The sequence below is a fragment of the Tyto alba genome, unplaced genomic scaffold (genome assembly GCF_018691265.1).
Source record: "Tyto alba isolate M040663 unplaced genomic scaffold, T.alba_DEE_v4.0 Super-Scaffold_21, whole genome shotgun sequence".
Classification (NCBI taxonomy): domain Eukaryota; kingdom Metazoa; phylum Chordata; class Aves; order Strigiformes; family Tytonidae; genus Tyto; species Tyto alba.
Genome location: NW_024881295.1, coordinates 20439660 through 20466688, shown reverse-complemented (window position 1 = coordinate 20466688; position 27029 = coordinate 20439660). Strand labels below are relative to the sequence as shown.

At 40.6% G+C, this 27029-nt stretch overlaps 1 protein-coding gene across 4 annotated transcripts in view; it reads left to right on the top strand.

Annotated features, from left to right (window-relative positions):
• The window catches only part of DGKI (diacylglycerol kinase iota), a 217958-nt gene that overhangs the window by 58579 nt on the left and 132350 nt on the right, over window positions 1-27029 (top strand). For all 4 annotated transcript variants that reach the window (XM_042795524.1, XM_042795525.1, XM_042795523.1 and 1 more), the window contains exon 2: window positions 24144-24252. In XM_042795524.1, the coding sequence (XP_042651458.1) occupies window positions 24144-24252 (109 nt within the window). The remainder of the gene's footprint in view (window positions 1-24143; window positions 24253-27029) is intronic.

Genomic DNA, 27029 nt, shown 5'->3' with positions numbered 1-27029 from the left:
TGGTCAGAGAGATGAGAAGCCAGGAGTGGGAGCAGAAATGCAGCTATTTCTAGGAGATGCTGGTGTTCTGTTTCTTGATATCTATTTTCTATTCCCCCTGCTTGTCCATATGCGTTCAGTACACAGGCAGAGGAGGTGGACGTTACAAAACTTGCTATATAATAAAATAATTGTTCACTTGTTATTTAATAATGCTTAATATCAAAGAACTGTAGAAACTGCAAGCTTTTCTATAGGTAATCCAAATATAAAATATGACCTTCCTCCTTTCTTTCTTCTGGAAGTGAATACGGTACAGTCAGCTCCTGGAGTCCTCAAGTCACTGCATTGGCTTTGAGCTGGAATAATTTAAACCAAAAGCGTATCTCTGCAAGAGGAGGAAACAGTGCATATCAGCAGCCTCTGAACTGCCCATGTAGTGCTTCAAATGACAAAATCCAGGCTATTGGAATCCAGTTTATTCATTATCACAGGTTTTATTGGCAGACAGGAGTTACGGGAGGAAGTTGGAGAACTTGCCTGGAGTGGCATGTGGCCTGCGAGCTGGGTTAGGTGACTGCAGCTGATAAAACCCCTTAAAAGGAGACACTGCTGAGATTTTTTCCTTTTCTCTTCCTCCACCCCCTCGCTGATGCTGCAATGACCCTTTGACAGCTTGATGTTGGAACCTATTCCCTTAACAACTGACTTCTCTGGGTTCCCTTCTTCTGAGTTACCCTAAGTTGCTTGTGAGTGCTAGCCTTTGTGCACTATCTGCAATCTTGTTTTAAAGGCTATTTTTGCAACACCTACTGTTTGCCCTGTATTTATTACTTTGCTTGTCAATCCTTCACTTGTAGAAATGTACCCGCTCTTATGATCCTGTTCCAGGGTATTTCTGCAGAGTGAGAATAAAGCTGGTTTGGGTTTGGGCACTCCCCCCAGTGACAGTACTCCAGGTGAATACTGTCCTCGCTGGGATGCAAGCGCACCAGCTGCAGGCTGCACCTGCAAGGAAGTGGTTTGGCAGGGTGCAACCATTCGTTTTGGGGGGCACAGTGCTGAATTCCAGCCTTGAGTGTTTGTTTACATACTGGGCACACATTTGTGCCCTATGGAAAAAGAGTGCGATCGGGACTTCAAAAATCAAACATGCAAAAGTTAGGAAATGCCAGGACGTTAATTTTCCCACTGGCTTGCACATATGCGTTATGATTCAGTCTTTAATTACACAGTTGCACACTGTTTTTCCACAGAATTCCTGCTTCCCTCTGCGCACAGGACATCCACTGCTGTTTGAATGAGAAGCTATTCAATATTTTGTTTTCTCCCTATTGTTTCTTAGGACGTTATTCAGGCTGCGCAGTGAGGGAGGAATTACTGATGGCCTTACTGTTTTATTTTCTTGTTCATCTTCACCACAGCTAAGTTGCCAGGGTTTCCTGAACACTCTTTGCAGTGGCCCTGTCTGATCCTGGATGCTGTGCTGGCCCCATTCATGAACTGGGAATACAAGAACCTTGAGTGTCTGCTTTGCACAAGCATCCTTACTGAGTGTTTCTGTTTCCTTATCTCCTTTAGCTATAATCTTTATTCCCAGTGTCTCACTTTAAACCCCAGTCTTCGGTATTTCCTTCTCTTCTTCCTGGATTTAGTTCTTGATACGCCCAGGTTGATATTTCTGATGTGAGCTGGTATCTCATTCTGTCTTCATAAAAGGTGTTTCTTCCATGTGAAGTCAGCAGAGCAGAGGCAGGCTCCTTAATTTCATTTTCTCTGGGCCTGGATTTAAGAGCCCAGACTGGCAACTGTAGGGAAAGGCCTGTTCATCCTCCGTGCAGGTCTTTGGGCAGTTCAGCTCTTTAATTCAGAGCAACCTCTAGAAGGTGTGAAACACGTATGAAATTTCAAAGGCTTACCCCTTGGGCAAATTCAAGTAGATTTTTCATAAGAGCAACAAAAGGCTCTTGTCTGTCACAGAGTCCCTTGTCCTCTGCCAAATTTAAGTTACTGCTGCAAAAAATAGGTCAAAGAAAAGGTTCCTGAATGTTTTAAACACTGAATAAATAATATGGTTTCTTCTGGTTTTGTTTTGGGTTATGGCTAAAATAGCTTTGGTAAAATTGAAAAAAACCCTCTTGTCATCCCAAGGCAGCAACCTGTCGTAGGAAATTTCAGCCCATACACAACTAGAAACAGGGCCTTTGGCTGGGAATTTTTGTTGAGTTGGATACAGTAAATGCTGTAATTTTTCTCAGTATGGCTGTTTGATGGGTCCTGATTTGATTTTTATCTTTTTTTACATTACAGTAGTCTCAATGAAGCTGAATTTTTTTATTTATTTTTTTTTTTTTTTCCCAGCCATTTTCCAATGGTGGCACAGATAGCAGCAAGCAGAGTTAGGTCACTTTTGGGTCTGCCCGGTACTGTAGCATCCTATTTCTGTTCCTGACTACCACCCCTGCTCTCCCACTTGATGCACTTGAGTGAGCTTTGCCAGGGAGGGAGGTGCTTCCTTCACCCGCTCGAGAGCGCTGCCTTCCCTGCAACGATTTGTCTCTTTGGGGAGCAGGGCAGAAAATGGGGTGCCTGTTTCTGCTGGCCGTGCTGAGGTTGCAGCACGGGGTGGTGTGTGTGTGCACGTGTATGCGGGGGCAGGAGGAGCTGGTGCGAGGGTGCAGCAGACCTGTGTGACCACAGAGGGACTCTGGGCTTCGTGGGTGGGTGGGTGGGTGGGGGGTGGCAGCCAGAGCGTTGTCCTAACGCGTCTGTGCGTCCTCGGTGGTAGGGAAGAGCATGCTGCGGTGTAGGCTTAAACTGAGTTCTTGAGAGGTGTTCGTCCAGGGGCTTTCAAAACCAGTTAGCTAAACTAGGTTTGGATGCAAAGAGGAGTAAATTATTTTGAAAAATGTCTTTATGGCTTTGCTATTCGGACTCTTGCGCTGGGAGTTCAAATCCCATCTTCCAAACACAATTGACGAGAATACCATTAGCAGGTTGGTCTTTTTTATTACTTTACTCCTCAATGTTCATGACGGTGCTATCTGATTACCATAATGGACTGTGTGTTTCTAATTTTTACCCCAAAGACTGTACACTATTATAGATTAATGCTTATTTTGCTTTTACTTGTTTTTTAAAGTAAATTGATATGGTAATTTTTTTTTTGTTTCGTTACCTATATGCGGTTTTAAAATCCTCTCTGGAGATATCCTATACCGGAATAGAGCCCCAAGCCTCTACTAAAATTAATGCTTAGAGAACCACAGGGGAGAAAAAAAAATAAAGAACAGGAAAGGCAAAGTTGTTTTTACACCCACTCTCCATCTCTGTTCACATTATGCTTGGTCTTGCCTGCTTCAGTGAAATTTCTCCATTTGTTCCCTTTAAGAAGTGCTTCGAGAAGGTGCAGACACCAGCCAACAGCTTTCTGTGAGTTGGTAGGTTAGCACAGCGCTCTCTTACCAATAAGGAGTAATAGATGTGTGAAAGAACATGTGGGCCTTCTGGCTTCAGGTAATGACCTAAGAGTCTAGCTTTGATTTCCTTCAGTGCTCTTGAGTTTTTGTAGGGAGTTGAACAAGACACCAGTGTAATCTTGTTTTCATTTTAATTTCTAAAAGTCAAAATATTACTGTTTCTCTACCAGGGTGGCGCTATTAGAAAAATCAATAAATGCCGGAGGATGCTAAAATACTAAATGTGGCAAAAGCCAAATAAGTTGATTGTTGTTGTACTCAGCTGGTTACATTTTAATTGATTTACAGGTGTATTAGCTTCAAAGGCAATCCCAATATAAAATATATTGACATGTAGATACAGCACCATGATTCATACATTTGCTGTAATCAATATCGCAGATTGTGTTTAATGTTTACATTTTGTATCCTCACTGAGTTTACACAAAACATGAAGTTATTCCTAGTCCTGGTCTTTATGTAAAGCTGAGTTTTGGAGTCCGAGTTGGCAAAGCATTGCTGCTTTTTATTAGCGTGGTCCAAACCAAAACAGACTGACTGCTCTTTTCATCTGCATTAAGTACTCCGTTTCATCAAAGTGTCTTGAGAGTCTTATTTCAATGTCATATAGTTCGTTTACTGTCATTGTGACTGGGCTTCAAGCCGATCACTTGCATGGTGGTTGATCCAGAATCAGATTGGTGGTTGGACCTCTGTGGAGGTTTTTGACTTGGCTGTATTTCAAATAAAAAGAAGGAAAACACCACAACTGTAAACCGAGTCCTGCAAACTTTACTTTTTCAACACAACATTTTATTATTTTTTTTTTGCAGATAGTACTGTATGCATATAAAATGCATTTTACTCTGAAAATTATTATTCTTCTCTGAATTCCAGCTCTTTATACAACATGATGTATATATATTTATTCTGAAAAATGATATTTTTTCCAGATTGATGTGTAGAATTACTGCAGCATTTGGGAAATCCTGTCTATAAGATATTTCTTTTGCATATATTTTCTGTTTCTGGTTCACAGTGAAATCTACTGAGAGTTTAATGTTCAAACAAACAGGAAAAACTCTTGAATATTTGCTAGTCTTTTATACTCATCTATGCAAAAGAATCACCTGTGTCATTCTTTCTACCCGGTGGTTCCCTGAGCTCACCTGAGGTGGGACCCACACTTTTCTACAGAATCGATAAAAAAATTCTACTGCCCCAGACCTTCAGTGTTTGACTGACCCAGGCTCATTTGCTTTGTAGACTAACTTGGAGCCACTCTCTTCTATGGATCTAAATTTGAAAGGAGAAAGGAAACTTTTTTCTTTATATAGTCTCTCTGGAGCTTTGCGTGCCTAGAATGGCATACTGATAAACTAGGTTTGATTTTCTTTTTCACAAAGTGACTTTTGTTTGGCAAACCTGCTTACAGATCCAATCTTAATTTCACTTTATTGGTATTAATGCTCTGTTAAAAATGACAAAGTTCAGCAGCAGTTCCCAAGAGGTTGGTCCCAGTGACACCTCAGGAGATCCATGTTCTGAGCAATATCGAACAGGAGGATCCGAAGAAGCAATACCTATGTAAGAATAATCAGACAATACTGGGTTTTGGTATCCTTTTTTGATGTCCTATGAACTAGTAATTTGGCAGATATTTTCTCTGCCAAACGTACACCTGTGTGTGTGACGTGCAGGTTTTATTTGTCCGATGTAGAGCTTTTTTTCCTTTCTTAGGTCTCGAGGCACACAGAAGGATTTCGCTGGTTGAAGTAGGGGGAATTGTTGACGCTTTAGCACCTGTGTGGTGGGTGATGTTTCTTTGCCTAGGTCCTCTCCTTTGGGTGGGCACTGTGCAATCTGATCTTGCTTGTTCTTCATTTGAATCCTTTTCCAAAGCTCTCGCTCTGCTCGGTGAAAAATTACGATATTGCGGTGAGGACGAACGGAGAGTCAGGATACACTGACGCAAATGAACGAAGAAAAGGGATGTGGCTTAATTCATCTGCGGTTCAGATCTGCCTGGTTGAAAGCCTTCTCAGCACAGCACGGAGGCAGTGCGAGCCACTGGCTGAGGGATGCAGTGGGGGCCTTGGGGGAACCTGGCTTCTCTTCTCTTGGCCAGGTCAAAGACTGAACCCAGACAAGTCATTTCATGCCTCTGCTTCATTTCCACTCACTGTCAGACCAGTAGCTCTTAGCAGCACGGTCTTTCATTTACAGTATACTTTCCTAGCTCAGTAAAGCCTTGATTTTTTTTTTTTTTTTTTTTTTTTTTTTTTTTTTTTTTTTTTTAAATTTCAACCGGTGCTGTAATGGTGACAATCACCAACGCAGCAATCTAGAGTGATCCTTTCCAGTCTCCAGCGTTTACCCATGGGTGTCAGGGCTAGATAAAACCGAGATATAGACACATTGCGAGGGGGCTGGAGCATGGCAACACATTTATAGTGTTGCTTTTATTAAAGCTGCCCTTTCTTTCTCCTACTCCTCCTCTTCCTCCCTCAGATGATGATGACATTGTTTTATTTGTTTTACTTCCATAGTTAGCAAACTTAGTTAGCAAGCCAGATTAAAAATAAAACAGCAACCCTCCTCTGTTCTAACACCGAGGGAGCTGTTTCTGCTGAAACTGCGATTGCAAAAGGGGGTATCAAGTCCTACCCCTAAGTGGGGAGGCTGTGCTCCAGATTGACATCACTGTTGAGTAGCTGGTAATTTCTGTCCTCTTTCTCTCTTTTGTGTGACTCCAGGCACCTGATCATTAATGTCATCTTGGTTAAGGAGCAGGTCCCCATTTCCATGGAAACATGGGGAAATGGCTTTGGAATTTTAAAGGTCCTTTTATTTATTGGGTGGCATTTTCTCTCCTGTTTAAGCATTTAAAACAAAGAAGCCTGCAGTGCTGAAATATTTTAAGAGATATATTGTGTTAAATGAGATGGACAGTTATAAAAATTACATTTAACTTTCCTCTGCTCTGTAAAACTGTAACGATATATCAGCTGGTGAAAAAATCAGCCTAGTTACTCTGAAGCCAATGGAAGTTGACCAGTTTACAGCAGCCAGGAATTTGGCCCCAGAGGTCTGGTAGCCTCTGGGTTAGATTCCCAAGGGAAGCGATGGGACTCTGATCACTTGAAAGTCAGAGCTAGACAAGATAAATCCCTGAACAGGTATTGGAAATATTAGTTCCACTTCAGTTGCTAGATGAACAAGGTCATCTAAACTATTTTTTTCTAATTCATTATTATGCTCATGGATCCCTGATGAAAAATTTATTTATGCCTAAATGACTTTTTTTTTTTTTTTGCATTGTTTAGTGTCAAAGGAAGCCAGTAACTGTGCAGACTTTTTTTTTCTCTGTAGATCAATATTGGTAGCCATTTAGTATGAGACACATGATACTATAAATGAATATTTAAATAATAATACTAATACTGTGAATGTTCAGTCTTGATATATATTTTAAGTTTTTACATTATATCTACTGCAAAAGACGAATAAAATACTTTATAACATATTTGGTGCCATAAAGAGTGCATGGAAAGATGGAATGCACAAAATGCAAAGTAAAGAATATGATTAAAAAGGCTTAACTAGTGGCACAGGAAAGTACAGTTTTTAACACAGTTACTGAAGTTGAGGAATGAAATACTGGTCCAGTCATTGCCGATGGTACTGTTCATATTTTCTATGGTGAAACCTGGTTCAACCAAAGATTTTTAACATTATATATCCCCATGGTTTCCCTTATAAATCACCAAATCATTTCCACGTCTGGGTCAAATCCCTGTTCTGACTTAAATAAGTCCTTTCTTTCTCTATCCACTTGAATAAAAGCTGTTGTTGAATCCACTTGAATAGAAGGTCCTGTTTATTCTGCATCTGAACTTTGTTCGTTTCTGTCATGACCTTCAGAAAACACTCCAATTGCAAATATTAAAACCTGTTTGGAATAATGAGAACTACATATACAGATGCCCCTTGCCAGAGTGTCAAAGGAGCAATGCAGATAATTAAACTGAAAATGTGACAAGCTACCTGCATGATGTATCACCTATAAATAGTGAAATGAGAACGCAGAGGTGGCTTTGGATTCAGCAGTGGCTTTAATTTTGTTTCCATCTGATTCCTCCATTTATACCACAACCTTGACAAAGTCACATTTTGCCCCTCAAACTTGTTGTTGGAGGGAGGTAACATAATTTCACTCTGAGCTCCCTGAATGTAGGACATCACATATGGAGCTGAACTAAAGGTGGCAAGCATATATACGTTTACTTCGGCGTCAGGCAGCTCTTAAAAATTATGAGAAGATAAGGGTGCGTAAGTGTCTGGGGGGAAATATTCCATCTGCAGGGACTAGCACCAGACTTGCCACTTGGTCTTCAGTGCCACAGAGGAAATTCCTGAATGTGGGGATTGCAGGGAGAGGCTCAGAGCACCTGCGGCAGACCTCTTAATTCCGGGCAACCTACTTTTTCTGCAGGTTTCTAGTTAGTCTGGTTCCTTTTGTGTAGACTCTGGCCTCATTTTCTTGAGAGTGTCTCCCTGTCAGATGAAATTATGGGGAGAAATGAGGTTGGCAAGCTGTACAATTAGGGGTGATTAGCTCAATAGGAAGTCCATTTTCAGGTTCCATTTTGGAAGAAGGTAATGTTAGCGAGACAGATTACGCACATGAATGTTGAATTAAAATTTCCTCCCTTCTCCCCATAGATATCCCCTAGAAATATTTCTCAGAAAATAATTGTTAGTGCTTTCCCTTCTCATTTGAGTTTCAAGACAGTGAAGATGGACACATTGAAGAGAACATGATCCCAGAGCAAGGTCTTAAACAGATTAGAATGTTAAGATACTGCTCTAAATTTAGGAGGCAGTCATTTGGATGAGATATGATGTCAAATTCCTTTTATTTGTTTTAAAAGAAAAAAATCCTATTCCGCAGCATCTGTTGAAAATATTAGCTACTCTGTCCAAAGTTGATTGAGATCCAGAGCTCTGTGGGAACAAATTATGGCTGAGGAATGTATCTCTTTTGGTTCATAACTACGTAATGCTTGTTTACTCCCTGCTTTGTAATGCATTTTTTAAATCTATAATATGAACAACTCTATAGAAATGAAATTTCACAATTTATAATGCTGTAAAGATGTTTTTGTTACTGATAAGCTTAAAATGAAGTTACAAATACACGGTTACTTTAGTAAACGGTATATTTTGCCATTACAAATTAACTTGTAAGGTAGAATAAATAGTTTCTCTCAAGTTTCAATTGCTCTTTGTTTTTCTGTTGCTAATTTTGGAAAAGCTCCTGAAACATTTTATTGATGAGGTAATGCACTCCCATCTGCATGTAGTACTTCTGTAACTCCAGCAAAGGTTTCTGGTGACATGCTAGACCACGAGAACAAAGCTCAAATTTATCGTGTTCCCCCAGATGGAATTACAGTCTTCATCAGTTAATGCAGCATTTCTCAGCTTTGGAAAGCTGAATCCTGACTTGTCAAGAAAATGAAGCTTACGGTATTGCTCCTACCAGCAATGTTGTTTTAAAAGCCTACCCAAAATGAGCAGCCGCTCAAATAGTCTGCGTAGGTATTCATTCTCATCTCGTACGCTTTGATTAGCAGTGCATTGTCAGCAGTGTTGATGTAATGTCACTGGCATTTGAATCATGACCCTTTTATAACCAAAATTACTGCATCGGTTTCTCTGCAAATTCAGTCAGGTGTTGCTGCAATTATGGATGGGCTGTGGTTTCAGTATTGCTCTTTGCAACCAGATGCCTTAAACCAAAGCAATCAGAATAACAAAATAGGTTGAGGCTCTGGAGGACCTGTGACAATCTGAGTTAGTATTCATTGCATGGTACATTGTGTGATTTTTTTATTATTGTACACAATTTACCGCTACATTTTTCTTAGAGCTTTACTAAGTGAGAAGCTTACACTTGATTTACATACCAGTGTGAACTAAATGGCTTCAGAGCACCTACAGCTTTGTCTGTAGGCACTCCCTTAGAAGCTTGTTTACCTTAAATCTGAGGGGCACAGAATTTGTCCTCGATCGCAGTAAGATGTTATTATGAGGAAGTAATTTCTACATTCTGATTTGCACTAAATAGTTTAAAAATTCATTTAAGCTGAAGCAGTGCAATTTTCTCAGTTAAACAAAGTGTGTTCTGTGCTGCTTTTTGGTGTGGGTTATAATGTTTGATTAGTTCCCACTATATACAGAAATTATCTGGTTTTGTGTTTCCCAACAGCAATGGGAAATGGAGAGCTTCTTGTTCTTCTTAGTTTTCCCTGAAAGTGCTTAATTTTAATTTTTTTTTTTACTCAGTCCTTGCTTGGTATTACTTTAAAATAATTGATTTAGTATGTTTGTGTTAGTTAAGAACAATGAATTTGTGGATAACGCTTCAAGTGATACAAAGTGGTATTTCTTCACTGACGTTTAGAGTTACACCCAACTGATGATCTGGTTTCTTGTTCCTTGCAATGCTGCTGGCAGTCTCCACACGTTAGGGGGGAGTGAGCATCCTGATTCATTTCATGGAATGGAGAAGGTACTGAAGAAAATCTGGGGTGAAAGGATGGCTAGACTATTTGACTTTATTTCTGTCTGTTTAGCTTTTCCACGTAAGAGATTTATTTATTTATTTTTACCTCTTTTGCTGCCCAGCACTTTGTGCAAGAGCTTTGGTGTGATATTAGCTTTACAGAAGTTACCTGCCTGTAATTGTGATGATCCTACTAAGTAGTTGCAATTGCCTCCCTGGTGGATTTTTCTCTGCAAGAACTTTTCTTAACCTTTTAGCATCACTCCATGGCTTGAACGTGGCCGTTGGGTAGCAGCGTTGCCTGTGGAGTTGTCATGTCAACATGCTGTGAGGGTCTTGGAAAAGTTTATATGATGACAATTAGGTACCTTTTGCAAAATCTGGAAGCAGTGGGTTACCCCTCCCTTCACTGTTGCTGATGTAGGTGTGTTGGTATTGAAACTCTTCGCCAGCTATACGCACAGCACCGTGCTTCTGCTGGTAGCGGTTCTGGTCTGCAGCTCACCAGTCCAAACTGGCAGTCCAGCTCCTCTGTGGGTACCTCCCCCTTCACCTTAAGGGCAGCAAAAATCAATACTAAAAAGTACATTCTAATCCCACCTAGAGCAGAATTGGGGCATGCTCCCCTTAAAATTTCATGATTTGTCTACCTTTTTGTTATTTTCTCACGTTGTCTCATTTTCTTCACTGTTCACTCTGTCCTTCTACTCAGGTAAAGGCAACTAGGAGAACAAAGCTGGGATGGCTCGATGCTGGGGGTCGCGTGGTGGGGGGGTGTGTGTGTAGCCTTGTTCATATCCCCCTCCTCGGTGTCTTACATTGCTGCAGGTCAAGTCTCCAAGCACCCAGGCTGGTTTGGTCAGGCTGTGCTGTTGCCTTTGCTGAGGAATATCACTAGAAGATGAGCAATGATACTATTTCAGTTTCACCTTATTCAAAGCGTTTCTTCTCTCACCTCTCTTCACTGTCCACTAGTATTTTGTGAAGGCTTTATTTGTACGAGGGGTATATAGGATGGAATCTGGGGTGGGGGGAAAGAATTTCTTTCTCTTTTTAAAGTAGATGTAACACCAAAATCAGTGTAATGTCTAGTGATTCAGTGCATTTTTGAGTGATGGGAAAGTGACGTAAGAAATAACCAGAAGTAACCTAGTCATCCTGCACTTGGATGTTTTCACGTACATATTGTGATCTCACTGGATGGGATGTTCGAAAGTAGTTTGGATTTCCATGCTAAGAAAAGGTCAGGTTTTATCTCTCCCAAGATGTACACATGCAATGAGCTCACATAGAGTAGCCTGGCCTGGCACCTTCTGTATCTGTCAGCAGCAGTATTTTTGCTTGTGATAGTTTTGCTCCTGTTCATTATAGCAGTGGTCATTTTGTTGTCAAGGTGTGATTTCATCCATCAGGTGGTTACCATCTAAATAAATGGTTTTTCAGTGTGTCTGTCTTTTTGAACAGTAGATGCAACATTAAAATAAGTGGAGAAAAAATATATAGTAAGTTTATTTCTGTACCCTATTGTGCTTCTGGGGTGGCTGATGTAATGAAACAAGTTTTCAAGAAAAGTTCTCACTTTTAATTCAGAGGAGTTGGATTTTTTTCTTTTAATAATGCTGTATCAGTGACAGTTCAAGGTGTGATGAGCATTCAGCTTTCTCTCACTGATTTTAATCCAGCAAGACTTAGTTATAGCTGAAAACACCATGATTTAATGACTATTTAGTTGTGTGTCACTGTAAAATGAGGCAGCATTTCCACACGGGTCAAATCTTAGGGGGCGTATATTTTTGTGTGCAGGAGGAAAAAGACACGAGACTCCCTTGTGGAAAGCCTCAAGAAAAGATGAGGTCAAAGTTGGATTGAATTTGGTGATTGACCTACTTTCTCATCACTGCGAGTGTTACTTCTGGGCAGAGGATGAGGCGTTCCACGGTAAAAGTGGGCAGGATGTTTGTACAGTTGATACCTTTTGCTCTGGTAATTTTGTGGTAAAGGATTTTAATCTCACATGCTGTCAGTTATCTTCACATCTTAATGCTTGCTGATAGCAAGAAGCCTCAGAAGATGGTTTTATTCTTTCATAATAAAAAGAGTACGTTAACAGATAATATTTTCCTTTGCCATGGTGGTCTCGTTCAGTGACTTCATTTTGGTTTAGTATTTCTCTCCCAGTTATTCCAGCAAATAAATAATACACCAACACAAGAGCTAAGAGCATGGCATTACAAGTCCCTTCTGTACTCTCCAAATCGCTTCTGGATTAAAATAATGTCCAAGTAGTGTGACACGTCCATGTCAGTGTGACATGTTCAGATCTCTTCCAGCTCTAGGTAAGCTGAAGTGGGAAGGCTGCTCTCAGGTCATGGTGTCTGAGGATTTATCTGACCCTGAAGGAGCACCAGCAACTTACCATGTCTTTTCCTGAAGCTGTATATGCACTACAGAAGCTGCACTTAGTATTATTGTAGCCAAAAAGAGATTAGAGGAAAAATAAATCATCTTCTTCCCTGCTGTTTGCTTGTTATGTGCATTTGACAGTGCTTTGTATTATGCTTTTTTTTTTTTCTTTTTTGTATACAACTGGTGAGTCAACAAGGAGGAAGAAAAGCCCCATATGTATATTTTATACAATTTAGATTAAAAAAAAAAAAAAAAAAGAGAAACTGTTTAAAGGGCAGATCAAGAGAAAAATGAGCATTTTTGAAATTAGCTTCAAAAGAAAAAAAAAAAGAAAGACTCCAGTTACACATCTCTTTAATTAGATCCAACAGAGCTGCTAATGAGTGCTGAAGATCTCCACTTTCTTCTCAGCCACGAAGGTCGCTGCTCTAGCTGATGTGTACTGCCTGCACGTTCCTGCCTCGCCATCCCCCTGGAAGCTTTCCTCTTCCAAGATTCGGGCGTAGGCACGACCCTGTGGTTGCTGTGACCCTCCATGGGTCGGGAGGGAGTGCAATAATCTCCCTCCCGACTGGAAGTGCTTTGGACCCTCCCTGCAGCACCATTTCAGTGGCTTCTGCATGTTGTAGGCAGCAGGTCCTCAGCGTGATTCCAGTGAGATTTGTAACTTTGCATGACACAGGGAGTGTGGTCGTCTTAATTTGATGTGAAACGCTCCTCTAGGCAGAAATGCTAAGGTTCAGGACAGAGAGACTGATTTTTTGTTTTGAATGGTTACACGTAACTCCAAAGTTGATCATCAAGAATAAGCTTTGAACATAAGTATTTTTGGTAGACAACTCATGTTTTATTCAGGGATAAATGAATATGAATTCATGTTTTATAAACACGGTGGGTATTCTGAGGTTAACGCTTCTGACTCAAGCCCTGCTCTGTTTCTCCTCTAGTTCTGGAAGTGTATTTTAAGCTGTTTCTTGAGTTTTCTGCTTTCTGTGCATTGAAAGAAGAGGGAATATTGTCACATCAACTGTACTTTTTTTTTTTTTTTCCCCCTTGTTTTTTAATTGCCAGACAGTTGTGGGTGATGGGGAGAGGGGAAGGTCGTGATTTATTATCATTTTGATTTTCTACCCAGATCCCTCATTCCTTGTTTAGTCTTTTGGCTAGTGTAAAGATCTGAAAATGTATCCCTAATCCTCCAGGCTTTGATCATAAAACTCGTTAAAAGTAATCAAAGGCTTTTGATTGAATTCAGGCTTTGGATGGGGTCCTGCAGGAACAGGTTGCTACACAGACTTGCTGGGTTTTGTCGCTTGCTTTTGATTCTCTTCATCTGCTCTTCCCTTACTGCAATACATCTTCTTTCTCCACCTTCTTCTGAACTCTTTCACTTTGTTTCAGAGGAATTGGAAACGGTGGTCGACACACACTTGCTCCCTTGGGACTTAGTCTGGTATGTGCAAACCGTGCTGGAGGCAATGGAAGGAAGTTGGCCGTGGTGCGGAGGGGACGAAGGTGCAGGTGGTTGAAGCACAATAGTGCTTGTGGCTGCCAGCCCTGCAAGGAATTAGGGGCCTGTTGCCCCAGGTGCTCAAAACAAGATTTTTCTAAGCACAGCAGTATACGCCATCAAACTGCATACTCTTTGCGGTGAGAAGAATGTGGCATGTGTTGAATTTTTTGTCCTTTTTTTTTTTTTTAAATCTCCTAGAGTCCTGGTGAGGGGAGTTAGGGGACAAAAGTTTTGTCTTATCTCAGTTGCTGGGCTTCCTTCCTTAGAGAGAAAATAGAATTTATTTATCTAGTGAATGGTGGTTCTAATTTTTATCTGTCTTCTCAAGTGTCACTGTAATGTAAAATAAATGTGGGCTTTTTTTTCTTTTTTTTTTTTTTTTCCCAAGAACTATGCAAGCAAAGCCTGAACTCCCTTCCCTGCTCCGTTATCTAGACTCTCTTCTTTCTGTAAAAATTGCATCTGGAATTCAAAGGTCTAACTTGCTTTTCAGAAGAGAGAGTATTTTTCTGTCCTGTGTGCTTTCAAAACCTTGTGCTAGAAAAAACTGTCATTTTGGGTTGTTTTAAAGCTTGCTTTTGTACTGGGTCATTCCTTGAGTTCTAGGTTCATCTGGGAAGAAGAGGGTTTGAATCTTGTACCGATACTTGGTAACGAAATTATTCTGGTATCAAATACTGTATTCCTTTTTTTTTTTTTTTTTTTCCTCCCTTCCTTTAATCCACAGTCTAAAAATTCTTGAAGTATTTTTCACTTGACTAGTGAGTATGGATATTCATTACCTTTTCAATTTTTGTTTGCACACTCAGAAGTGGAAGACTTTTTATTTTTAGCTCCTGTGAGACCCTCATTTGCTAAGTGGAAGCTTATAAAGGGGGAAAAATACAGAGATGAACAGTGAGATTTTCTGATTTTTTTCAAGGAAGAGAGACTACACAAAGAAAAGGACACTTAGCGATTCAGGGATATGTAAACAGGTTCAAAAAAATCCCCGTTTATAACAACTCTCTGAAGCTTACAGTGCAAAACTGCAAGGCACACATTTGATTTGTAGAAAAGAAGTCTGAATGCTTCATTTTATAGTCTGTGTGAGACTATATAGTTCTTGAGTGATAATGACATTTCAGCTTGTGTAAATAGCTTATGCTGATGGAGAATCCTGGTCTGATAGAGAAATTACCTTAAATTAGGTTATTTTTGAAAGTGAAGTACTAGCATCTGAGAAGCAACAAAACATTTCCAAGACTAATGTTAAAAAATAAAAATAACTCTTTTTTTTTTTTTTTCTGTTCTAAACTGCTGAGGATTTAGTCGTCCCTCCTTGTCTTGTTCTGTTTTCCCTTTCTTTATCTTCCAGTGAAGAGTATTTGATACCACCAAGAGGTACCCTGAAAAAAGACTTTAATCTTCTTATTTTCCTCTGGCTGGCAGAGTGATAAAATAGATTATCTGCACCTCTTTTGAAAATCAGTATATATTATTTTATCATATCATAAATAAGAAACCATGATCGTACTGTAGTCATGTCCATCCAGCTTGCTGTCATAATTTTTTGTCTACATTTGAACTACAGAACATGGGTTCTGCATATCCTGTGATTTTGTCTGGATCAAATGTAATGAAAATATTTCCCATTCAGACTTCCTTTGCTTTCTAAAATAGTAAAAATATATCTATCTTCTGTAATGCTGATGTCCAGTCTGTGATGCAGCTGGAAATCATTTATGCTCAGAGTTCCCTTGAGTATTTCTCATTGTTTACTTGGAAAGACAGTGATTAAATTTTATCATCCCAGTGACTCGACTGATACCAGAATCTTTGAAATGTGAGCTTCCAAATCCCTATGCACATCTCTAGCCTACATAACCTCACTCAAAGGTTTTTGACGCAAGGGTTTAAACATTTCTAGACCCAGGCTTTCAGGTGCCTTCTATTCTGTAGAAGGATCATATCAAAATCATTGGTTGTCGGTTCAACTAACTCTTTGGATGAAATATGAAAATCCTAATAAAATTAATTTAAGGAAGATTATGCAGGGAGATACGTATAGGATAGAAATTACAAAAAGGGATTTTAATGATGAGAGAAGTGGAGATCAGGCATAGCTTCTCAGAATAAATAAGAGAGAACAACTGGGCTAGAGTTGAGATGGGTCTTGATAACTTTATGAATTAAAACATTTAATGTTAACCTGAAACAGAGAAGGCTAGGTTTCATGACCTAGAAGATTTTTTTCCAGACCTTGCATTTGAAAGCTAAAGGCTAAAAAAAATAAACCCCCTCTCCTAAAAGAAATTGGTTTTGACTGCAGCAAAACCAATGTAAAATAATTCAGTTCAAGAAAGGATTTTTATTTTTTTTCCCCCCCCCTGCTTTCCTGGGCTCCTTTGTTAATCTCTTTCTTGGGAAATTACAGGGATAAAGGATACTCTTCATCTTTATTGCATCACCAACTGTATCACTTTTTTCCTTTCCTCCTCACACAAATTAATGCTGACATTTCTGTTGCTGCAAGGAGTCCTCCAAGGTCTGTCCCTTTTTGTGGTAGGAGTAATTACCACATTTGTACATATCTTTTCAGAAATAGGATATTTAAACAAAAGATTTGGAGGGACCCTGTTGGTCCTAAAATTTAGTTACCTCCTACCATAAGTACCTTTGATGTTTTATCCTATTTGGACAGAAATCTAGAGAATAAATTAAGAATAAAGACAGAAAAACCTTAAGTGAACAGAAGGAAAACTAAGTCATGGATGATATTCAGTGATATTGTATAAATCTGAGTGCTGATAGGATCTCAGAGTCAACTCCACGTGACTCTTTTATTTTATAATTAAGCATCTGATTAATTATCCAACTCTTGGATCCAAGGTGTTTTCAGTCACCACGTTGCAGCTGAGGATTGTTATGGAGTTTACAGGGGAACGTGCTGGTCCCAGGGCCTGACCAGTGAAGGGATGCAGGAACAAAGTCCCACTGATTTTGATGCAGTATAGACTCTGAAGTGATTTATAGATCTAGGGCGAGATATTGGTCCCCTTGATAGGAATTGACACAAAGGTGTGTGCTTTCTCTGACTTCTGAGAAGGTGATGTAGGGTAAGATTTAAGGGATCAAGTAATTTTGCATAGCTCTGGACTTAATTGAATCCATGATTTACTTTCCAGAAGGTGAAACCTGCTGCTTAATAAATGCCTACTGGTGAAGCTAAGCAGAGAATAGGAAAATTAATATATTAGAGAGCTCTGACTGGTGTTTGGACTACTCTGACTTGGGCTCTTTTGACACTAGCCCAACCTCCAAGCATAGCTGCAGGGCCGTGATGATTTGCATGTCTTCATTTAAGAAACTGCAAACAGATAATCATGACACAACTTGTGAATGCCTCTTCTAACACACAACCTGCTTAATGAATCTGGTTTGTCCTTTTGGGATAGGAAAAGTGACCTGCCACTCTTGTACCCAGAGTTTGATGGGCAAGAATACCAAAGGACTTATTTTTAAAGAATATCCCTTCATGTGCAGAACATAGAAATGGCTGTGGACTGCAGTGTTGACCCAGAAAAGACAACATCATGTGGTAGAAGCTCTTCCTCTGTTATCCTGATCAAACTTTCTGCAGGTCCAACGCTCCTTTTGCTTTGCCTCTTATTTTCATTCATAGGATTCCTGAGTATTACTTGTGTCTACTGGATTTTCTTTGCTCGAGGAGATGGTCACAGAAAGGCTAGGTGGCTCTGGCTGGTCTTGCACCTGATCAGTACAAGCTGAATATGGTATTTGATGTGATAGATCCAAACGCTTCCACCAGAACTTACTCAAGGAGTTGATGTGCTGTAGTTACCTCTCAGCTCTGGGGTTCCTGCTTGAAGTTCTTGGTAAGATAGTTAGTGGAAATTTGTTTCGTTGTCTTCAGGTTGGTCTCTAGTGGACACAAGCTGCATATTGGGTACAGGAGGGCTGGGCTCGAGGCTAGGAAGCAAAGCTGGTCAGAGCTGCATAGAGCTGCGGTGTTTCACGGAGTTGTACCCGTTTCCATGCAGCTTTTATCAAACTGGCCTGTGTGGTGAGGGGGTTGAGAGAGATGGAGGAAGGATCCGTTGGGATCTTGGAGATGTTGAAGTCGGGTGGCTGGGATGCTACCCGGATCTTTGCTTTTCCATACCCTGGTTCCCCCGGGCAGCAGGCAATGACAGATGCATAAACAAGCGTTTCATAAGGAGTTTTGAAATTTGAAATAGTAGTCTATTTCTTTTAGTGCTAACTGAATACTTGCATCAGTGTTCACTGCTGAAGGTGCCCGAGAGCGTCCTAGGCTGAGCTGCTGTTTGAGTGGATGAACCTCAGGAAAATGGGAAGGTTAATGTAAGAGGCTAAAGACCACACTGACAAAAGGGCCAATAACTAATCACTAGGATTTGATTTTTGTTAAGCGTTCTGATGGAATTAAAATAAGAAATTACTGTGAGAGGGCTTTATGATAGCTCCCTTAAAACAGCTTCAGTCCTAAAGGAGTGGAGTGGTCACAGAGGGGCTCACAGAGTGCTGATGGGGTAATCCAGCAGCAAGTTTTAATCAGAGAAACTGGGAGAGCTGCTGATAAGATGCAGGATTAGTAAATGCACAGCTCGAAGTGATGTGCTGGAGGAGAGCCAGCACAGCTTTTCCTAGGGAAGCCAGGACTCCAGAGTATTGCAGAAATTGCTGACAGAGGCACGAGGCCTATGAATCGGGGTGGTCTGGCTGAGGGGAGCACATGCAAGCTTCCAATGAGGTAGGAAAAAAGTTTTTTGGTACAGAAACTAGGGCTAAAAGGGGTGGTGTCCCCGGGGATAAAAACCAGTTAAACTGTAATTACCAGTGGGGTGGTTAGCAATTGGTGGGTGGTTTTCAGAGTTTACCTGGGAGTTTACTGGTGGGGATCTGTGGTGGGAGCAGTGCTGCTCACAGGGTGCAAAGTGTGAGGGGTAGAGCTTGCTCCTGCTCTGCACAATTGGGCGGGGTGGGCACAGGCTGATTGCAGAAAATTTGCAGAAGGATCTTGCGATGCTGAATGACTCTGCAGCAAATTGCAGTTGAGATGGGAGATTGATGAAGGCAAAATAACACACGCTGGAGGAAAAAAAATCTTAGAAGTTTGGACTTTATATTACCATTTAGCACTCGGGAAAGGGATCTTAGGATAATTACAAGTACTCGTATGAAATGATTGATTCAGTGCTCACAGTGATAAAAAGGCAAGTAAAAGACTCAGAATGAGGGAGGAGGGAAAAGAGAACAATGCAGAAAGTATGATGGCACCACTGAAAAACCTCTGGTGCAGCCAGATCTTGAATATTTGTTCTAGTTCTGGCAACCGTACCTCAAAAAAAAAGGTATAGTTGAGCTAGAAAACATTCACAAAGATAGAACAGCTTCAGTATCAGCAGGAGCCTAAACAGTCTAGGGTGCTTCCACTTGGGGGTGGGGATGGTGAATGAAGGGGTATATGAATAGTTTCATAAAATCACAGAAGGTGTAGAGAGGCAAGTGATTACTCGCTGTTCCTCACAATATGATACACCAATTGAATTATCTGGCAGAATTTTTAAAACAGACAGAAGGAAGTACTTTACACTGCCCATAATTAAATTGTGGAGCTCATTATATAGGCTGCTGTGGAGACCAAGAGTATAAATGGGTTCAGGGAAGGACCAACACATTCCTAGAGTAAAGAGCCATTACAGGCTATTACGCACAAAGGTCTGGAAGCAGCCTCCAGCCCAGGAAGTCCTTAAACTACTGATTACTGGAAACTGGGACTGGAGTATGTCAGGGGAAGGATCACCCGATTTGTGCCAGTGCTTCTCTAAACACCTGCTACTGGCTGTTGTCAGAAGTGGGATACTGGACCAGACAGATTATTTGATTTGACTGAAGTTGTCTCCTTTCATATCCAATGCAAACCATCTGGGAATCTTGATGTTGCAGTGAAATAGTCGGTGGTCAGCTGGAAAGGAGGACATGACGTGCCTGGAAGGCAAGCTGGGAACAGCAGGTTGCAGGAGCGCTCTGCTGTCAGCAGAGCTGTGTGGGGAAAACTTAAATAATGCCGGAGTTTAGCCAGTACGTTTTGTTCACGAGTTTCATAAGCGCCAATTTGCAGAAGGGAAAACCACCTCCAAACAAACTGAGGCTCATATAAATAGTTCATACAGCGTGCAGGTACTGCCTGGCTTTGTACAGGGATTTTCAAGTTGTGGCTGGCAAAGCTATGCCTGCCAGCTCTCAGTGTTTATTTACAGTAGATATTCAAAGAAAATCAGAGTTATTGTAACTTAAACATTGTTATACAAATGGCTGTCCTTTTCTTGGTAAATATCTAGATTAACTTTGAGAAAAGACTCCCAAAAATCTCTCTCCTAGAAGATGTCCTAACCATAGGATCTGTAGAAGCCAGCCTCTGTGTTTTGATGATCTTGCAACTGAGAGCCTACCCCAATGGCAACTTACACCCCGATGAAAATGGAGGTAATAACCCCAGCCTAGAAAGACAGCAATGCCAACACCAGTGACAACTAAAATGACACTCATCTGTTAGCCACGTACAGCACTAACTTAGTCTTTTTTTCTAAACAGATTTTTATAACGTTTAAATGAGCTGCATATTACTGACTAATTTTCTTTTGTGGTGTTTGAGGATTCAGGCATAAATATTCAGTCTAAACAACTCATTGGAGGATTTTTATATGCTTTAGGTGGAAGAAAAGGCTCAGTAAAGCCAAAACCTGGGATATAAACTCAAATCCCCCCTAATCAAATATGTATCCTTTGATCTAGTAAGTAGGTTGAGTCTCGCCCGACTTTTCAGCAAAATTAAAATGTAATGCTTTATTTTAAAAAAATCAGTTGTTATACTGGAATAGCTTGAATGCCTGATTCCTTTTGGTTTCTAAGACAGTCAACTGCTCCATTAAAGAATTTTTTTAACCGTATAAACTATGGAATTAGTACCAGATATTTTTGTTTGTTGTATATTTAATGACATACACGTGTATGTGTACCCATGCTTGTTCACAATGGTGGTGTGTTAGCTAAATTGATAATAGCATCAACTATAAATTATTGATTACTGGATATGAAAAAGTGATTTTTAAAAAACAGCTCCTTGCTTATCATGTGACATTTCCTTGCTGTTGTTTGCTACATCAGCAAGCTGGCCAGTGTGCCCATTTTAACAAAGTTGTGGACTTGGTAGTCTGAAGGATGGAATATATCATGAAAGCAGATTCACTTTTTCTGGCTGTCTCTTATCAGGGGAACAGTGATTACTTCTGCTTCTATGCGAAGGGCTGCCTGTTGAGCCTGTGTTTTCATTCGTGCACTCAGCACAATGGAGATGAAATTGCTGGGGAAGATAACTAAAAGCCACTCGTGTTACCTTGCAATTGGAAAAGTGCCAGGTGGTGTAATCTGCTAGTTAAAGGAATATGAGATATGATCACCTGGACACTCAGCATCTGTTTTGTTATCATATTTGTGCTACCTTCCCTGTTGCCCCATTTTCCCCTCTCTCATCTGCCTTATACTTACTAGAAGGCTGTGTGTTTGCTCTTTAGCCTGACCTCCTTTTTTTTAACGGGCAAGGCTTCTGCAGTGCATGTAATGTGCTTTGACGCTGTGTGTCTCTCTTTGTTCTGAAACAGATAGTTCTGATATGAAGCTGTGTAAAAGTAGGCATTTTTAGCTTGCCTCTGGGCCTAAGGGTGACTTCTGGCTGGTTCATGCAAATTTGCAATTCCTGAGATCATTTTAAGGCTTTTATGTTAAAACAAACCAAAAAAAAAAAAAAAAAAAAAAAGAAAATCATTAATTGTCGTGCCTCTGTTTTGTGTGCTTTCCAGACAAAACCATAAATCCAACTTGGCATGCAGAGGAAGGGCAGGCTGTTGGCACAAAACTCTGCCAAATCTCCCCCAAAAGGCTCATCAGCCTCGCCTCGCTTTTAGAGGAATGAGGGCCAAGTCTTAGGTTCTGCTGCAGGAGGCTTGCACATCTCTAATTCTGACTTGAAATTGTATCCAAGGCTTGATGCTGAGAAGTCTGTAACTGTTCATTAGGCATACTTACCTTTTAAGTCTCTGCTGAATTTGCCTTCCAACTGGAAGCCTTGTCCTCCGACTGGTCACATAAATTGGTTCCTAGGAATATTCATTGCAGACTTTGCTTCAGTGAATGTGCTTAGTGGTTACATGAAACTTTACAGGCTGTATTGCTTGACAAGTAATAGGCTGTAATCAGTGTTGGCTGAAAATGTTGGCATTTTTCATCAAATAATAATTAGTTGCTAGCACTTTATTATTCAGCCACCTTTACTTAAGTACTACTTACACGAAGTAGATACTACCTTCTTCTATTATGAGGGCAGGACTAAGTAGGCTTGCTTTATCAGTGTCGGTGATGCAGGGCAGAAAATGTGATACTACCCCATTTCCACCAAAACAAATTACCATGTTACAAACCGTGAATAGACACAAGAATGTACTCTTGTGTTTAGGAAGCACTAATAACTAAATAGATACCCAAAATAGCACGGAAGGAGACTGCCAACTATTGGACAGTTTTCTGGAAAAATAAATTGAAAAAAAAAAAAAAAAGAAAGAGTAGTTTCTTGTAGTTTATTTCTTTAAGGCCTTAATCTAGTCATTAAGAAGATATGTAGTTTATATTGTACTGACATATGGCATAAAATCTTTCTTGCTAAATTGCTCTCTCCTGATACGTTGCCAGGTAGTGAAAACCTTTTCCTTGGGCTCCTTGGCTCTAATAAGTTTTTGTCAAATGCAAAATATTTTGGAAAAAACCCTTAATGTCAGTGTCTCGTCCGTGTTGTTAAGTGGAAAGGGGGCATTGGGTGGTCAGAGGCTGATGTTAATGTTCCGAGTTGTTCGTGCTACCCACAGGAAAGAGAATTTAAGAAATTCTGATTCAGCCCACTTGTTTTATCCAGACATGCACTGTGAGCGATGAGGCTTCCAAACTTCTTTTCTGTGGATATATATTGCACTGTATATTTTCAGGACAACAAAAAGATTTATTTAGCTTATGGCTGACCTGGATTGTCATCAGTGGCTCAATTGACCTTTATTGCCTTGGGACAGTGGTAAGATTAGGAGATGCTATAAATAGCTATTGCACTGTGGGAGTGGTATCACAAAAATGCACTTTACACAAATGGACTGTCATTTCACTTTGTGAGGGATGAGTGTATTTGGCTTACAAAAGGAGATTTCTCCTTGACGTGTTTTTGTCCTCTTACGAATCATTGCAGCTGAAGCTGCGAGATTGGTTTGGCCACCACCATCACGTGCTAAAATACACAATGCAATAATCTTATGAAACTTTATGAAACCTGCTGTCTGAGTGCAGCTGAGGGTTGTATCAGCAGCATACTGGGCTTCCACCTGATCGCTCGCTATCCGGGGCTGAGCCGGCAGGGCTGGGTGCCTCTAGGGAAACCGGCAGCGGATACACCCTCAACGCTTGTGGAGCTCTGGGAGGGTTTCTGGGCACCATCTGTGACTTTTGAAGGAGGCCATATCTTATGCCTCAAGAGCTATAATAAAGAATGACTTTGGACCAAAAAGGTAGAATTGAAATGTAAGCGGAAAGAAGCTGTAATACCTTGAAGGGATGCTGATATGATCAAAAATGTAGTAGTGTATGACTACCTAAGTGGTGTCCCCGTGTCTTGTTTTATGTAGTTGGATGCTGAATGGATGACTTTTTCCAGCCTATAACCTGAGTAAAAGCAACAGATGTTGCACTCTTTTTATAAACTCATATTTCATTCCTCCACTAAAGGCTAGTTGGAGTTATGCATAAATTGATTCAGCAGGTTCAGCTGGTATGTAAGGAATAGGTGTAATGAATGAGGACTCCACTGAAACTGGCAAACAGCACCATATGTAGTCCACTGGATTTGATATTTCAGCTTAGTGCCAGATGAGTAACTGATCTTCATTAAACAGTAATTTTCAGTGATCAGATTACTTTATTCTTTTCCTGAACTGCCTTAGCAGGAGATGGCATTCAAGCACCATTTCTCCCCACTGAAATTAGATGCTGTACTGCCTTTTCTGATTTCTGGAGAAGGGTGGGGTGGATAATGATATTGAGTAATTATATTGGATATACACTCCATTTATTTGGTTTTTTTTTTCTTTCCAATTTGCAGGAAAGCAATCTCCAGGTCAGGCCTCCAGCACTTGGCTCCTGTGCATTCCCTCAACATTGCAGTCTCCAATGGACCTGTGAAGGAACCGAGGGCAGCCTTGGAGTGGACTGTAGGTGTTTGTTTTTTTGGCAGTTATTTTGAGCAGCATCTCTGGCTAGTCCTCTTTCCATCCTTAGATCAACTTAAGACCTTACATTGCCATCAGAATATCAGTGCTGGTCATTAGGAACATGCTTCTATTATGAAATGAAGCACAAAGCAGATACATGAAAACTTACGGAAACTTGAGCAGCACAGGACAGTACTGTTCAGATTTTCCAGCTTGGAAACTGTCTGGCTACATTTGCTCACTGCCTTCTTGACTAGGTCTGCAATCCAAATGTGATCTGATTTTAGCACACCGGGGTTCTGTACCTCGGGTGGTTGGGCCAGAATTTAAGGCTGAAGATACACGTTGAGTTGGCTGAGTCTGTAGAGTAGGTAGTAAGAATCTTTGGTCATGATGCTTTGTAGGTATGGCTAGATTTCCTCTGGGCCCAAGCTGGCTTGTAGAGACCGAGAGCATGTTTCCATCCCTCCCATTTTGCTTCTGTTCTGGGCTAGTTCAGAAGGGGCCTGTTTAGGACTGCCTAGAATATAATAGAGCATCTCAGTTGAAAAGGACTTACAAAGATCGTTTAGTCCAGCTGCCTGACCACTTCAGGGCTGACCAAAAGTTAAAGCATGTTAAGGGCATTGTCCAAATGCCTCTTAACCACTGACAGGAAGGAGACATCAACCACCTCTCGAAGAAGCCTGTTCCAATGTTTGACCACCCTGTCTGTTTGGAAATGTTTCCTAATGTCCAGTCTGAACTTCCCCTGACACAGCTGTGAACCGTTCCCACGCACCTTCCATGTAGTTATACACTGGTATGTGCTAAGAAGGTGAACCTGAAGCTGGCAGGTGTCACAAATGTCCCATTTAAAGCAAAGCATACAGTAGATCTTACACTTGGCTATTGGTAAACAACTCAGTTGTGTTGCAGTATCAAGGCACCAGCCACCCAAGTGGCTTTTAGGTGAAGATAACTTATGTTTTGATGACTATGGCTTATGTTTATCTCTTCTTGATATCAAGGCTGAATGGATTTCTAGATGGCATTCTCTGATTCAACCCCAGCTGTTGCACTTAAACTTTAAGGGGATGAAATTTTACAGGCTGTGCTGCAGGAAGCGGGGTTAGATTCACTATGATGTTCTACAGTACTGTACTTTAACATGTTAAAATGAGTTTGAAAGTGTTAAAATGAGTTTGAAAGCTTACATAGAAGCCTCTTGAACAGCTTTGGACAGTACCTTGATCTCTTGCTCTAGGAAACCCAGGTCCTGATTCAGCAAGGTATTAAAACACATGACTGCTTTGAGTCATCGATGATGTTTAACAGAAATCTGAAGGATCAGTCACATATATGAAGGGTTAGGCACAGGCTAAGTTAACCACCTTTCAAAATTTTATATAGAAAACAACAGCAGCAACAAAGCCTCAAAACAAAAAATCTAAACCCCAAGCCCAACAACCACAATTTACCCATCTTCATAGTCAATTGTCTGCTACTCATTTTACCAGGTGGCTCCTTCATGTGATTCCAATACCTAATACTGCAGGATTTGATATAAGTTGGTGAATAGTGATTAAATATTGTGGGTTTTATTTGGGGAGGGGAACAGCGCATATTTTTTTTACTTCCTGGCTTATGGCTTAGATTTTTTTTTTTTTTTTTAGCAGTTCAATTTTGTAGCTGTTCCAGCCTCTTGGATTGGGGTTGCTGCTTTACTTCACGCTTTGATTGGAGAAGGGAGTCAACCCCATGGCATGTGGGGAAAGGGGCAGAATAGCGAGTGGAAGACATTTATGTCTGGGAGAAGCCTGAACTGACCAGTTATAGTAAGTGGTGAATGTGGGGGAGAAAGGCATTTCTCAAAAAGTAGAAGAGGTAATAAGGAGGTGGTTTGGAGATACGGACAAGCTGAAAAAGAACAAGGTTTATAATGGCTGGTGAATGTCAGTAAAGAAAAATGTTACATTTTAGATACTGATGTTGAAGTCCAGATGTGTATTTGGTAGAGTGAAATGATAATTGGATTAATGTATGTTGGAGCCAGACAGAGGAAGTCTTTGTATTTAATCACTGGAAGGCAGCATTAATCAGTGCGTGTTGCATCCCCATCTATATCATCCTGCTCTTCAGTATTTCTGAGAATGATTCTCCAAGGACCTGTGATGGGAGATCTTTCCAAAGTCTAAGTGACATGAACATAAGTTGCCACTTGACTTTGGAGTAGAAAATGTTTCCTCCCCATTGTCTTCACAGTAATAACTGGAAAGAATTCCCTGGCTATAGTCTCCATTTTTGATAACTCTTTGCAGGTTATTTGCCATTATCAGATGGTCATGTGAACAGAACACTGATTCAGAGAGTGAGGTTTCCATTCCCTGCTCTACCACTTACCTTGTGAGTGAGCTCAGATGAATTGTTTTGCCTCTCAGTACATCAGCCTCTCTAGCTGTAACATGGAGGTGGTGATTCTGATGTCTCTTAAGACCTTTTACATAAGAAACGGTATTGCTTCCTTGTTGTTGTTGCTATGGTCTCTCATCCCTGAGGTTTCTTTTCTCTACCATACTTACAAATGCCCAGTTTCATCACATTTGTAACACCTAATTCAAGCGAACTTGTAGCTTTGATGTCTAATTTAATGCTATCTTTTCACAGTAGGGCCATACAGAATGTATTCTCAGGAGTAGGTGATGTTATAGCCAGAGGGGAATGCAGAATATGCCTTTCCAAAAAGGAGCCACCTTAAATGCCTGTCTTTGATAAGTTTATTCATAGCCCCTTCTCTC